Source organism: Canis aureus, chromosome 7, assembly GCF_053574225.1.
Source record: "Canis aureus isolate CA01 chromosome 7, VMU_Caureus_v.1.0, whole genome shotgun sequence".
NCBI lineage: Eukaryota > Metazoa > Chordata > Mammalia > Carnivora > Canidae > Canis > Canis aureus.
In genome coordinates this window covers 61,403,875-61,419,799 of record NC_135617.1, presented here as the reverse complement: position 1 = coordinate 61,419,799, position 15,925 = coordinate 61,403,875, and the positions used below count along the sequence as shown (strand labels likewise).

The window sequence follows — 15,925 nt, the reverse complement described above, 5'->3', positions numbered from 1 at the left end:
CTAACAAATACAAACAGTTGTTACAGAACATATATTTTTAAAGATTTTATTTATTCACAAGAGATACAGGGAGAGAGAGGCAGAGACACAAGGCAGAGGGAGAAGCAGGCTCCATGAAGGGAGCCCAATGTGGGACTCGATCCCGGGTCTCCAGGATCACGCCCTGGGCTGAAGGCAGTGCTAAACCGCTAAGCCACTGGGGCTGCCCAGTTGTTACAGAATATTTTGAAAACCTTTATGCCAACAAATTGGACAACTTAGAAGGAATGGATAAATTCCTAGAAACATACAACCTACCAAAACTTAAAACAGGAAGAAATAGAAAATCTGAGCAGATTACCAGCAATGAAAATGAATTAGTGATTTAAAAACTCCCAACAAACAAAAGTCCAGGACCAGAAGGTTTCACAGGTGAATTCTACCACACATTTAAGGAAGAGTTAATGCCTGTTTTTCTCAAACTATTCCAAAAAATACAAGAGAAAGGAAAACTTCCAAATTCATTCTGTAAGGCTAGTATACCAAAACCAGATAAAGATACCACAAAACAAACAAACAAACAAACTACAGGCTATATCTCTCAGGAATATATATGCAAAAATCCATGACAAAATATCAGCAAACCAAATCCAGCAATACATTTTAAAAAATTATACACCACTATCAAGTGGGATTTATTCCCAGGATGCAAGGATGGTTTGATTGTCACAAAACAATCAAGATAATATGTCACATCAATAAAAGAAAGGATAAAAACCATATAATCATTTCTGTAGATGTAGCAAAAGCATTTGACAAAGTACAGCATCATTCATGATAAAGATCCTCTGCAGAGTGGGCCTAAAGGGAACGTATCACAGCATAATAAAGGACTTATACAAAAAACACATAGCCAATGTCATACATGTGATGAAAAACTGAGAACTTTTCCCCTGAGGTCAGGACAAGACAAGGATGTCTACTCTTGGCACTTTTATTCAACATAGTACTGGAAATCCTAGCCACGGCAATTAGAAAACATAAATAAAGGCATCCAAACTAGTAAAATTCTCAGTTTGTAGGTGATATAATACTATATATAGAAAGCCCTAAAGACATCACCAAAAAGCTACTAGAATTGATAGATTCAGTATGGTCATAAGTTACAAAATCAATGAACAGAAATCTGTTGCATTCCTAATACTAATAATGAAACAGCAGAAAGTGGATTAAGAAAGCTATCCCATTTATAGTTGTACCAAAGTGGTGGTATTTTTTTAAATTTATTTATTTGAGAGAGGGAGAGAGAACGTGTGCATGTATGAGCAGAGGGAGAGAAATCCTCAAGTAGACTACCCATTGAGTGTAGAACCCACGGCAAGTCTTGATCCCAAGACTCTGAGATCAAGACCTGAGCTAAAAATCAAGAGTTGGACATTCAACTGACTCAGCCATCCAGGGATCCCAAAGTGGTAGTAAATAAAACAGTATGGTACTAACATAGAAAGAGACACACAGATTAATGGAACAGAATAGAAAACCCAGAAATAAACCCACAATTATATGGTCAATTAATCTTCAACAAAAGAGGAATGAATATACATGGGAAAAGACAGTCTTTTCAACAAATGGTATCGGAAAAACCAGCCACATGTGAAAGAATGAAAATAGACCACTTTCTTTCATCACACACAAAAATAAATTGAAGATAGATTAAACACCTACATTTGAGACCTGAAACCACAAAAATTCCTGAAGAGAGCACAGGCAGCCGTGCTGACATCAGCCGCGGCAGTATTTTTCTAGGTATGTCTCCTAAGGCAAGAGAAATAAAAGCAAAAATAAACTATTGGAATTTCATCAAAATAAGCTGCACAACGAAGGAAACAATCCACAAAACTAAAAGGCAACCTACTGGTTGGGAGAACTTATTTGCAAATGACATACATGATAAAGAGTTAGTATCTGAAATATATAAAGAACTCATGTAACTCAATACCCAAAATATAAGTAATATAGTTTAAAAATGAGTAGAAGTCATGAACAGACTTTTCTCCAAAGAAGACATGTAAATGGCTGACAGAAGGATGCTCAACATCATTCATCAGGAAATTACAAATCAAAACTATAATAAGATACCATCTCACACCTGTGAGAATGGCTAAAATCAAAACAAGAAACAACCAAGTGTTGACAAGGATGTGGAGAAAAAGCAACTCTCATGGGCTGTTGGTAGGAATGCAAATTGGTGCAGCCACTATGGAAAACCGTATGGAGTTCCTCAAAACCTTAAGTAGAACTACCCAATGATTCAGTAAATACATTATTGGGTATTTACCCCCCAAATAACAAAAACTTAAAGGATACATACACCTCTGAGTTTACTGCAGCATTATTCACAATAGCCAAATTATGGAAGCACCCCAGGTATTCATCAATAGATGAATGGGTAAAGGAGATGTGGTTTATTATACAGTGGAATATTCTGCCATAAAAATGAAATTCTGCTATTTGCAACAACGTGATTAAAGCTAGAGAGTATAATGCTACGACCAATAAGTCAGTCAAAGACAGATACCAGTGACACCTGGGTGGCTCAGTCAGTTAAGCATCTGCTTTCAGCTTAGGTCATCAAGTCCCACATCAGGCTCTGTGCTCAGTGGGGAGTCTGCTTCTCCCTTTGCCCCTCACCTCACTCGTGACTCACTTTCTCTCTCTCAATAAAAAAAAAAAGATGCCTTATGATATACTAATGTAGAATTTAAGAAACAAAGCAAATGAGCAAGGAGAAAAGAGACAAGAAACAGACTCAACTATAGAGAAAAAATTATGGTTACCAGAGGGGAGGTTGGTGGGAGATGGGGGAAATAGGAGGTAAGGATTAAAGAATACATTTATCACAATGAAAAAAATATTTTAAAATAGCTGTACATACATACATTTCCTGGTTTTGTCTGCTGAAAGGACCTAGAAACTGCAACTCCTGTAGCAGAGAACACACCTAGTACCTAGATACTGGTTTCTAAATACCAGTGTCCAATAAAAGGAATCAGAACTTCATGGTGAAATGACTGATTCCAGGGCTGGGACAGAGAAACTACAAAGTAAGTTTCAAACATCTTGTGTTGCTCCCTCTCCCCAAGAAAAGGAAGGGGCATGTTGAAAGGGCACAGGAGCCAACTTGAAAGAGCTTCCAGTGGCCACAGGTGAAACAGTTTGAACAATAAAATAATGATTGGATTAAATTCTAACCCATAAAATAAAATATTCATGAGTCCACACTGATGTATTTGAATAAATGAGAGAGAAGGGATGTTTTCATAGTTTTCCCAACTGAAAAATTCCACTTAATAAATCAGACAGGAGGGGCAGCCCTGGTGGCTCAGTGGTTTAGCGCCGCTTTTAGCCCAGGGCGTGATCCTGGAGACCCAGGATCGAGTCCCATGTCAAGCTCCCTGCATGGAGCCTGCTTCTCCCTCTGCCTGTGTCTCTGCCTGTCTCTCTATGTGTGTGTCTCTCATGAATAAATAAATAAAATCTTTAAAAATAAAAAATAAAATAAATCAGACAGGAATGCAGGATATGGAAAGTTACCATTAGGCAAATAACACAGTGGTAACTGTAGACAAGATCCATCGGTAGATGCTAAAACTAGTAGATGACTGAGAAATAGGAGGATATTTGAATAGTCTCAAATATTTCCCCAAATATATTTAATTATAAAAGGTACAAGAGCATATTTATAGTGTAGGAGTCTGGTAGATACCATCTTAACAAAGTAAAATTATTGTCACCAGTACTCTGGCATATCTGATCAGCATCATGTTCCCCCTGTTATGATGTATTGAGGGCAGAGCATCACTTCTGTAGTATTCTTTCTTACCAAAAATGTATAACTCAGTCTAATCATGAGCATGTCAAAAAAAACCCAAATTGTGGGACCTCTACAAAATGAGTAACCAGTACTCTTCAAAAAGTTGTGGTCACAAAATTTAAGAAAAGACTGAGGAACTGTTAGAATTTGGAGGAGACTTTGAAGACGTGATGTCTAATGTAATGTGGGATCTTGCATCCTGAAAGAGAAAAAGGAACCATAGTGGGAAAATTGACGACTTTTGAATAAGGGCTGTAGTTAATAAATTGTGCTGATATTACTTTCCTTGTATTATTGTTAACATGAAGAAAAGTTTGATTAGGGTATAAAGGAACTCTCTACTATTTTTGCCCCTTTCCTAGGAGTAAAATTATTTCAAAGATAAAAAAAATAAACAAGGTAAACATTCAGCCCAGTAGGTTAGATGAAGAACACTTGAGCACACTCAAAGGAGAAAGAAATTAAAGATCAGAAAATAAAAGTAAAAAGCTGAGATATACTGACTCTTTGGAATTTTTTTGCAAGACTGAGTAAGGAAAAGAACATGCAGATACATAAAATTCAAAATGAAAATTGAGAAACACACTGCATTCCTTTTGATGATACCATGTCTTGCAAAGCTAGGTCATCAGCATTGTTGTGATTGAAAAGCAGATATTTTATGGAATAAGCAGTGAAGGTAGCAGTATCCAATTTGATTCTAAGTGTTAAAAAATGGTTAGGTGTTCAAAGGTCCTGAGTTGTTTGAGTCTATCTAATAAACAGAATAATTGTTTCTTTTAGTCTAGAGGTACCCTAAAAAAAAAAAAAAAAAAAAACTATGGAGATGCTAAAACTTTGGCAGCCTTTGAAATATGAGAATTATGAACAACTAAAAAAATTCACAAACTTAGGTGAAATGGATAAATTTATAGAAAAGTGCTAGGTAGCTTGAATACAGTATGGAAAACAGTACAGTACTGGAATGGTAATTAAAGATCTTCCCTTCCACAAATCCCATACCTGGATGACTATAGGTGAGTTCAACCAAATTTCAAAGGAAAATTAATTCCTCTTTTACACAATTTACTATAGAAAATGGAAAAAATTGGGATGCCTGGGTGACTCAGTGATTGAGCATCTGCCTTTGGTTCAGATCGTGATCCTGGGGTCCTGGGATTGAGTCCCACATCGGACTCCCATTAGGGACCCTGCTTCTCCCTCTGCCTATGTCTCTGCCTCTCTCTGTGTGTCTCTCATGAATAAATAAATAAAATCTTAAAATAAAAAAAAAAGAAACTGGACAACCCTGGTGGCTTAGCGGTTTAGCGCCACTTGCAGCCCGGGGTGTGATCCTGGAGACTCAGGATCGAGTCCCACGTCAGGCTTCCGGTGCATGGAGCCTGCTTCTCCCTCTGCCTGTGTCTCTGCCTCTCTCTCTCTCTCCCTGTGTCTCTATAAATAAAAAAATTTTAAAATCTTTAAAAAAAAAAAAGAAACTGCTATAACTCTTTATGAGGCTAATATAATCTTTTTTTTTAAGATTTTATTTATTTATTCATAGAGACACAGAGAGAGAGAGAGGCAGAGACACAGGCAGAGGGAGAAGCAGGCTCCATGCAGGGAGCCCAACGTGGGACTCTATCCAGGGTCTCCAGGATCACGCTCCGGGCAGCAGATGGCGCTAAACTGCTGCGCCACTGGGGCTGCCCTAATCTTGTTTTTAATCCCTGATAAATTTAAGAGATTCTAGAGCCATTTCTTTTATTAATAATAGCTGAAAGAATCCTAAATAAAATATTAGCTGTCTGAATCCAAGGATATACTAAAAGTGATGCATCATAATCAAATGGAGCTTAGTTGAGGAATCTAAATAGTTCATCTTTAAAACAATTATTAAAAATAAATAAATAAATAAATAAATAAAACAATTATTACTGTACCATTTTAATAGAGAAGAAAACTATGTTTTTCTGAGTTGATTCTGGAAAGCATTTTATAAATTTCAACAATTGTTTATGATATAAATTCTTAGCAGACTACTGAATATTTGGGTGTTAGATTTTTAAAAACTTTGTTATGGACATCTTCAAACATTAAAAATAGGGTGAAGGGTATAAAAGATCTGACATGTACTCATTGCTCAGCTTCAGCAATTAGCAATATATGGCAACGCTATTTTTTTAAGTTTTTTTAAAATATATATTTCTTAAGATTTTATTTATTTATTCATGAGAGACACAGAGAGAGAGGTAGAGACACAGGCAGAGGGAAAGCAGGCTCCATGCAGGGTGCCTGACTTGGGACTGGATCCTGGGACTCCAGGATCAGGCCCTGGGCCGAAGGCGGCACTAAACCACTGAGCCATCCAGGCTGCCCTATGGCAATTCTTTTTATGTATACTCATACACATACACACTTTTTTTCTTGCCCTGCCAGATTACTTTTCTTAAGAGCGATAGCTGGGGGTGACAGAGGGGGAGAAGAGAAAATCTTAAGCAGGCTCCATGCCCTCTACAGGTCCTAACACAAAGGGTCAGGGGCTCAATCTCATGATCCTGAGATCATGACCTCAACCAAAATCGAGTCTGATGCTTAGCCAAGTGAGCCACCCAAGTGCCCATCAGGTTATTTTAAAGCAAATTCCAGGGGATCTCTGGGTGGCTCAGCGGTTTCGCGCCTCCCTTTGGCCTAGGGCACGATCCTGGAGTCCCGGGATCGAGTCCCGCGGCGGGCTCCCGGCATGGAGCCTGCTTCTCCCTCTGCCTGTGTCTCTGCCTCTCTCTCTCTCTGTGTCTATCACAAATAAATAAAAATAAATCTTTAAAAAAAAATAAAGCAAATTCTAGGCAGTATGCCTTTTTACTCATAATACAGCTTTTTTTCCCCCTCTACAACCATTAACATCCTAAAAAAATAACACTAATTCCTTAACATTATCTAATATCTAGCCTGAATGGAATTGTACTGATTGACTCATACATGTGAATTCAAAGTCCACACATTGCATTTGGCTGTTATTCCTCATTTTTTCTTTTAATCTATAATAGCTCCTCTCCCTCTTTTTTTTTTTCTTCTTTTTTCCATTTATATTGCTAAGAAACCAGATCATTTGTCCTGTGGAATTTTCCACAGTCTGGATTTGTTTACTGTGTCCCCATGGTGTTGCTTAACATGTTTCTCCCTGTGTTTCTTCTAAACAGGTAGTTAGGTATAATTGAATTATTATGTTTATACTTTATAAATATTGATGTGTAACTTCTTAATTCTTCATGTCAGGAAGCCCATGATGCTTCTCTGTTTTTTTGTTTGTTTGTTTGTTTTTAAATTTTTATTTATTTATGATAGTCACACAGAGAGAGAGAGAGAGGGGCAGAGACACAGGCAGAGGGAGAAGCAGGCTCCATGCCGGGAGCCCGACGTGGGATTCGATCCCGGGTCTCCAGGATCACGCCCTGGGCCAAAGGCAGGCGCCAAACCGCTGCGCCACCCAGGGATCCCTGTTTGTTTGTTAAGATGATCAGTGGGTTTAGGTACCATGCAGATGCAACCATTAAAAAGGTCTTCATTAACCTTTTTATCCAGTGTTTTAGCAGTCACCGATGCTTGTTGATCATTATTTTATTAGGAGGTAGCAAAATATTCTAACTGATCATTTCTTTCTTTATTAGCTTGTCTTTTATAAAAGAAACACAGTCCCTCCTCAGTCCTTTGATTAGCTTGAGGTGCAGTTTATATAGGAAAGGCACGATATTATGCTTAATTTTTTTTCTAGAAAAACACTTTATCAGTAAACCTGTGAATATAATACTAATGGAGAACTTTTAGATATGTTTTTCTTTAATATCTAAAACAAGGTGGGGTGCCTACTCTTGCTGCTGTTTAATATATCACTGGAGGTCCTTGTCAACAGTATAAAGGAAGAAAAATAAAAAGGTGTAAATATGGTAAGGAAAGAGATAAAATTGTCATTACATGCAGACTATGTATTCATTTACCTGGGAAGAAAAATAATTCAACAAACTATTAGAACTGCCTTGGTTAATCAAAGATACTAAAAATCAATGTTATTTCTTTTCATCATCCTTAGGCAACTAGATAAAGTTTTTTTTTAAATATGTATCATTTAAAATAAAATCTAGGGAGTACATCTTTATTAATCTAATCAAGAATATAAAGGATTCATATGAAGAAGACTTTATAACTTCAGTAGAAGACTTAAGAAATAATCATGGACATGATAATTTACTCTTATGACAATGTTCCTACTCCTGAAATTTATCAATAAATTCTAAGTAATCTCTGTCAAAATTTCAGCTGGATATTTTTTAGAGACTCTGTACACTTATCCTAAGTGATGTGTGGACGAATAAAGAAGAGTTTGTGAATAGCTTAGTCAACATTTTTTAAAAAGAGAATAAAAGGGAACTTAACCTGCCAGATATTAAGATATACTACAAAGCCATAGTAACATAGTGTGGTATGGTGTAAGAACAAATAGATCACTCACACATATTAGACAGCTTAGACCCAAGGAGATGTAGGAACTTAATATTTTACAAAGATGATACCACAACCAATAGATAAAAGTTAGATCATTTAGTAGATGGTGTTGGAAAAAAATAGTTCAGTGTATATTTGAGAAACAAAACTATATTTTACTATATTCTACATCATATACAACTATATTCTACTCCACCTAAATGTGGAAGATAAAACCAGAAGATTAATAGAAGAAAGTGAAGAGTATTTTTGTGACCTGATTTTGGGGAAAGAACTTCTTAAAACCTTAAAATACAAACCAATTGCGTGTGTGTTTGTGTGAATTTAATTGCATCAAAATAGGCAGTTCTATTTAACAAAGGACTCCAAACATAAAATTAATATACAGGTGACAAATGGGAGACAATATTTGCAATGTTTAATATTGCAAAGTGATTATATCCACTAGATTAGATTGTGCAAATAAGACAAAGCAATCCTAGCAGGAAAATGGGCAAAGACAATTTATAGAAGAGGAAACCCAAAAGCAATAAGCATATGAAGAGTTGAATAAACATATTAGCAATCAGAGACATGCAAATTAAAATAATAAGATATCATTTCAAATATGTTAGCCTTGCACATATTAGAAAACTAGATAGGGGCACCTGGGTGGCTCAGTGGTTGAGCATCTGCCTTGGGCTCAGGTTGTGATCCTGGGGTCCTGGCATTGAGTCCCGCATCAGGCTCCCTGTGGGAGCCTGCTTCTCCTTCTGCCTATGTCTCTGACTCTCTGTCTCTCTCATGAATAAATAAATAAAATCTTAAAAAAAAATAGGTAAAACCAAATGCAATGAAAATGCTGAGCTATACAAACCCTCATAAACTGGTGGGGGATATGTAGCCCCTCTGGACAGTAGCATGGCATTCAGATTGAGAAGTTGACATGTATATGACCCAACAATTCTGCTCTTCAGTTTATATGTCAAAGAAAGTCTCAGACACATCTGTAAGAGAACATTTACACTGTGTTTATTACAGCATTATATAGGTAGAAAGGCATTGGAGATAATTCAGGTGTCCAGTGCAGGGAGAAGAGAGAAAATATTTTGGATACATGCCATAGCATATTACATAGCGATTAGAAGCAAATCAGATGTATACATACAAAATGAATGGATTATGTTACAGAAGTGAAAAAGTAACAAAATGTAATATATGACACAGTAAGATTTACATTCATTAAAAATACATGCACTCAAAAACATTTTGTAAGAACATACCTAGATGGCATGCAGGAATAAGCACAGAAGAATAGTTGCTTATGAGGTTACAGTAACTAAGATAAGTGGAAATTTAAAGATTTTTGTAACTCACCATTTCATTTCATGGAAGTATAGGAATTCTCTTGTTTAAGATATGATCTGTAAATGTATCTAATTGGCATTATGATGAAAGTAAATGAAACAACTGAAATCAAATGAAAATGTGATTTCCGCAAATCTAGTATAAGATATACACATCCAGTGGTATGAGAAGCAGGTTCTTTTTTTTGGGGGGGGGGGGGGAGGAGCAGGTTCTTAAGCTGACTTCATTGCTCAAAGATCTGACAGATCTTTGGGAATATTATTTCCTTTCTTCTCACACCAAGGCAGTTCACTGTTCTGGCTCTTCTTGGATGTATTCCGGGTGAAATATTATGTTGTGAAATACACAGTTATTTTCTGACACTCTGATTTTTTTTTTCTTTAACTTTACAGAGACTGTGCAGTTGATCCAACTTGTGTTTTATGCATGGAGTGCTTTTTGGGAAGTATTCACAGAGACCATCGATATAGGGTTAGTAATGTCCAGATAATAATCATACCCACTATTAAATTTTATGTTAGATATATTTTCTGCCTTTTTTAAATTCCAGGATTTAACACTAAAATGGAGGATAGTGGTTTAAGAAATGTGTTATTTAAACACTTAAACAAAAAAATAATAAAATAAAAAATAAAATAAAATAAAAAAATAAACACTTAAACATATGTTACCAGCAGGGTAGGAATAAATCATGAATCCAGACTTCTTGAACACATGGTTTAGGAAAGACCTCACAGATACCAGTTCCTGCATGTTGGTTTTCAACTAGTTTGTTACTTCCTTATGTTTATTATTTCAGTAATTCTAGGTTTATGCAAAAGGTTATCAAAAATTAGAGGAAAAGGTGAGAGATAAAAGTGGGAGGGAGATTCTGAAGGGAAGGACGCGGAAAAAAAGAGTAAGGAAAAGTGTCAGGATTATACATTTAAGAAATAACTCAGTTGGTCATCTTCTACAGAAGATTTGTCATTTCTTAATATTAAAGAAACATCTACATAGTAGGAGAGGGATCAACCCCAGAATATGAGACCCACCAATTTTATTATTTTTCTACTACTATAATGCAGTCCGTACTTTTCCAAGAATCAGGTATATTTACTTTTAAATCAAGGATACAAAGGTGGATTATTGCTAAGCCTGTCCTGGTTGGTTCTTCTACTGGAAATTGAAGAAAAAGCCTTGAACATTCAAAAGTTAGGGAAATGTTAGTACCTGGAACTTTGCACCCTAATCTCAAATGAAATCATAGGGAAATTTCAATCTTATTATTAATTTAGGAGGCCTGTTGGCTCAGGACTTTCCTCCTGTTTTTCTTCATTCTACTCGAGTATTGATGATAATGAACTAAAACAGCTACAAAATTGGACCCCTTTGATTTTTGTATGTTCCCTTTATTTTCATAAATCAGTAAAAGAATCCTGGTTTCCTTTAAGCTGCTCTACCTGTCTTAGGTAACCATAAGAAGCACAAAAGTTGTAGGGTTATCATTTTCCAAATGGCTGCCTGCCCATGTTTGTTGACCTATATCCTTGCAGCCCTTGGGAATAACTGTCATTTGTAGGTTTACGTTAGTTATATTTTGATATCTAACATACAAATAACTTTTGGGGAGCAGAATGTATAGGGTTCATTCTAAAATTTGCATCAAATACACACTGCTAAACACTCTTTCACAGTATTTTTTTTAAAGCAGAATTTCCAATAATTAAATAAGTTCTGTCTTGCCAGCTTCCTTGAGTCATTGCCATATCTTAATGTATGAATAATTCATGAATCCTGCAGGTGGTGAAAACTTTTTCTCACCTGACAGTCTTACATTTATATTTCCTGAGCTTCTTTCCTTGTCAAAGAATGCTATTTAGGGGATGTTAGAAAAGAAAAACAAACTATTTCTGTAGTTTCTGTTGGTCACTTTCTCTAATGTAGATGTAGCACTCTCATTAGACTCTCCTGGGGGAAAGCAGCTATAGGAATCTTTATAACAAATCTGTTATATTACATTAGAGTGCTATAACCTGGTGGCATTGATATCAACATTATACCAAAACTCAGCAGGGAAACCCTCATGATTTTCCTAATAAGGAAGTCATATGTCATATAAGTGGACACATTTTACCTCTTTAAAATAACTGTAGTTTATTAGACATTACAAAGTAGCTTATTTCAAAATTGTTTAAATTAGCTTAGGCTTATTTAAGCTTTGAAACATTGAGAGGTTTGGCATTTATATAATTTTACTCCTCCAAAGAAATTAAACACTTTAGCAATGTTATTTCCTGAGCACTTGATATTCTTATTTATAATCTTATAGCCTTCAGTAAATACTTATTGACAAGATACTTTACAATTTTTTTTCAAGATGACAACATCAGGAGGTGGAGGTTTCTGTGACTGTGGTGATACTGAAGCTTGGAAAGAGGGTCCTTACTGTCAAAAACATGAACTTAACACTTCTGAAATTGAGGAAGAAGAGGTAAAGACATTTTCACAAAGTTGTTTTTAAGGAAATACTGTTTTAACCATGAGTTTGAAACACTTTCAGATATAGGAATTAGGTTATGAGAAATGGATAAGCAAAATATTTGTCACTATTACCAGTGACCAAATCTGCTTTGAAAGTTTTTTTGCATTTTATAGATGCCATACCATTGTTGGTAGTACTCACTTGAAATTCTGCAGGTTTAATTTAATTTGGATTTATTATTTGAAGTTTTAGTCCTCGTTTATCTTTGAAGGATTATTTTTACTATTTGTAGCAATTAGTTAACTTGGTTGGCTTTTGTGTATTTGTGTTGTGACTAAGATTTTGTGAGCTAGATACTGCTCTGTAAGTATACGGTAGCCAATCCTAATCACCATCTGGCATAGCAGTGTCATTGATATGTGATAGGACCAAGTATAAAGACAGTAGCTCAGTACAAATTCTAGTTACTCCAGCTGTAACTGTGTGCTTTTTTAAATTGTTGATTTTGCATTTCTCTAAATGATATTTAAATGATGTAGTAGACTCAATAAATATGTAAATCTCTGCTACTGTTTCTGACAATTTGATGTTTAAGATCCTTATTTCAGATTTTATTTTTAAATAGCAGAGAGGTAGGTGCATTCAAAGTACTTATGCATTGTTAGTAGGTCTAATATAGATTTGGGACAAGTGAACATTAATAGTACTTCCTGGTACACATAACCTTGCAGGTTTCGAATATTTGACCAAGACTTTATGGTGTAGGACAGTTCTTTTAGACTGTGTTCCACTGTGTTTAGGACAGTTTAAAATTTTTGTGAAATGATTGAGTACTATGGAAAGCATATCTTGTGTTTCATTTGCTTTGTGTAAGTATTTTAGGATTTGCAGCAGATAAATGCCCAGTAATTAGGGTTTCAGTTTTCTCCTCTTCTTCTATTGGAGGAGCTCTGTTCTTCTCTCTTTTATTTATTGTATTGGAGTTCCGTTTGTAAAAATACAAAATAAGACAAGGATATACTTGACAAAAAGAGCTGTGTTTTTCTCTCCCTCTCTCTCTCTCTCTCTCTCTCACTAATAAATAAATTTTTAAGATCTTTTAAAAAAAAAAAAAAGGGGGCAGCCTGAGTGGCCCAACGGTTTAACACCGCCTTCAGCCCAGGGCCTGATCCTGGAGATCCGGGATCGAGTCCCGCATCGGGCTCCCCGCATGGAGCCTGTTTCTCCCTCTGCCTATGTCTCTGCCGCTCTCGCTCGCTCTCTGTCTCTCTCTCATTAATAAATAAATAAAAATCTTAAAAAAAAAAAAAAGATCTGTGTTTTTTAAAAAATTAAAAACTGGTGTAAAATGGGAGAAAACATTTGCAAATCACATATGGTAGTACCACCTTATCCATGGAAGATGTGTTCCAAGACCCCCTATTGTTGCCTGAAATCATGGATGGTACCCAACTCTACATATACTGTTGTTTTTTTGTTTTTTTTTACATGCATACTTATAAAATTTAATTTATAAATTAGGCACAGCAAGAAATGAACAATAACTGGTAATAAAATAGGACAATTATAACAACATATTATAATAAAATTTAGGTGAATGTGCACTCACTTATTTGTTCTCATATTGTACTGAGATGATAAAATACCTACTTTGATGAGATGAAGTGAGGTGAATGCCATAGGCATTGTGACATAATGTTAGGCTACTGTTGATCTTTTGACCATACATCAGAAGAAGGACTGTCAGCTTCCAGTCTGCAATTGCCCTGGATGTGACTGAAGCAGTGGATAAGGGGGGACTTAACATATCTGACAAGGGCCTAGGATCCAGAATATGTGTCTTACAACTCAACAACAATGCCACAAACAACGCTATTAAAAAACAACTCAACAACAATGCCACAAACAAGAGGACTTGAATAGACATAATATCTCCAAAGAAGATATAATACAAAGACCAACAAACATGAAAACATGTTCAGCAATATTGAAACCACTTTTACACCCACTAAAATGGCTATAATCAGAAAGAAGGAATGTGTGTGTTGATGAGGATATAGAAAAATTGGAGCCCTTGTACATTGCTAAATGAGATGCAAAATGATTCAGTGCTATGGAACAATTTGACTATTTCTACAAAAATTAAACGTAGAATTGCCATATGAGCCTGTAATTTCACTCTTAGGTATATACCCAAAAGATCTGAAAACAAGTAATCAAATAAGTATCAGCCATAATGGCTATCAGTGGATGAATAGATAAATGAATTGTGGTATATAGATACAATGTAGTGTTACTCAGACATAAAAAGGAATGAAATACTGATACATGGAACAACTTGGATGGACCTATAAAGCATGCTAAGTAAAAGAAGCCAGACATAAAAGATCACATTTTGTATAATTCCATTTATATAAAATACCCAGAATAGGTAAATCTGTAGGCAGAGCGCATACTAGTGATTGCTAAGGGCGGGGGGAAGGGAGAATGGGGAGAAACTGCTTAATAGTTAAGGGGTTTTACTTTAAAATAATAGAAATGTTTTGGAATTGTATAGAGGTAATAGTGATACAACATTATGAATGTACCAGATACCGCCAAGTAGTTTATTTTAAAATGGTTTAGTTTATGTTTTGTGAATTTCACCTCAATAAATTATTTGAAAAGAAAAACCTTAGGACTTTTGTTATCTTTTTATCTTCGTTTTAGAGTAGACTTAAGTAATTTTCTAAGAAAATTTGCTTGTAGTGATTCTGTTGACTTTATTCTTGTACATTAGTGGGGTAGCTATCAAAGAGAGCGTGCTTGAGTTAATTTCCTGAATTTTAGAAAGAGGTTAGCAAGATCACCTGCCTGAGTGAAATTATATGGTCCTACCTGGAGAGTGCATACTGCAGCAGCTTAACAGAAAACAAAACCTCCAGACTGCCATATAATTCCCGTTTAAGAACTCAGTTAAGAGAAATGAAGTCCTCAAGGATAAGAATGTAAGAGAAGCTATTTTTAAAATAGCACTATACTTAGCCTTCCCGGCCCCTACTCACTAAATTTGTACATATACCTAGGTTTTTTATATTTTATGATTGAAATGGAAGAAAGTTGTATAATATTTGCAATGTACTTTTTTTTAGAATTATTTTTATTGAATGTAATTTTTTTTGTTATACATCTGTGCTGCATCTTAAGAAAAAGTTGAGAAAAACTTCATAATATAATTCTGTAGGGATAATGTTTAGCAGTTCCATAGGTCTTCTCAACTCTTGGCATTTAGGATGGAACTTTTTTTTTATTGTATAGGCCAGGAATCAGCAAACTGTGGCCCCCTAGGCCAGATCTTCAACTTGTTACTGGCACCACCATAAGCTAAAAATGGTTGTTTTTATATTTTTAAATACTTGGAAAAAAATCAATAGAATGGTATCTGTGGCATGTGAAAATGAAAGGAAATTCAAATTTTGGTGTCTATAAACAAAATTTTATTGTAACACAGCTATGCTTAGTTGTGTTACTGTCCAAAATTGCTTTTCTACTACAACAGCAAAATTGAATAGCTACAACAAAGACCCTATGTGGTCTACAAAAACTAAAAGACTTAGTATCTGACTCTTCACAGAAAGAGTTGGATGACCCCAGGTATTTACTCTCAGAAGCATTGTGTTTATTATACCTACTTCCCACTCACTAAATGGTAATAGCATCTCCCATCATTGTGACAACAGTAAGTACCCAGCCAATGTTTCCAAATAGGCCCTTTGGGCTGGAGTGTCCTCTTTCATAAT

At 35.5% G+C, this 15,925-nt stretch overlaps 1 protein-coding gene across 7 annotated transcripts in view; it reads left to right on the top strand.

The window, feature by feature from the left end:
* UBR2 (ubiquitin protein ligase E3 component n-recognin 2) overlaps window positions 1-15,925 on the top strand; it is a 126,318-nt gene that overhangs the window by 28,977 nt on the left and 81,416 nt on the right. For 6 of the 7 annotated variants that reach the window (XM_077903988.1, XM_077903986.1, XM_077903987.1 and 3 more), the window contains 2 exons: window positions 10,075-10,153; window positions 12,042-12,155. The exons of the other annotated variant lie outside the window; for it this stretch is intronic. In XM_077903988.1, the coding sequence (XP_077760114.1) occupies window positions 10,075-10,153; window positions 12,042-12,155 (193 nt within the window). The remainder of the gene's footprint in view (window positions 1-10,074; window positions 10,154-12,041; window positions 12,156-15,925) is intronic. 7 annotated transcript variants of the gene reach the window in all.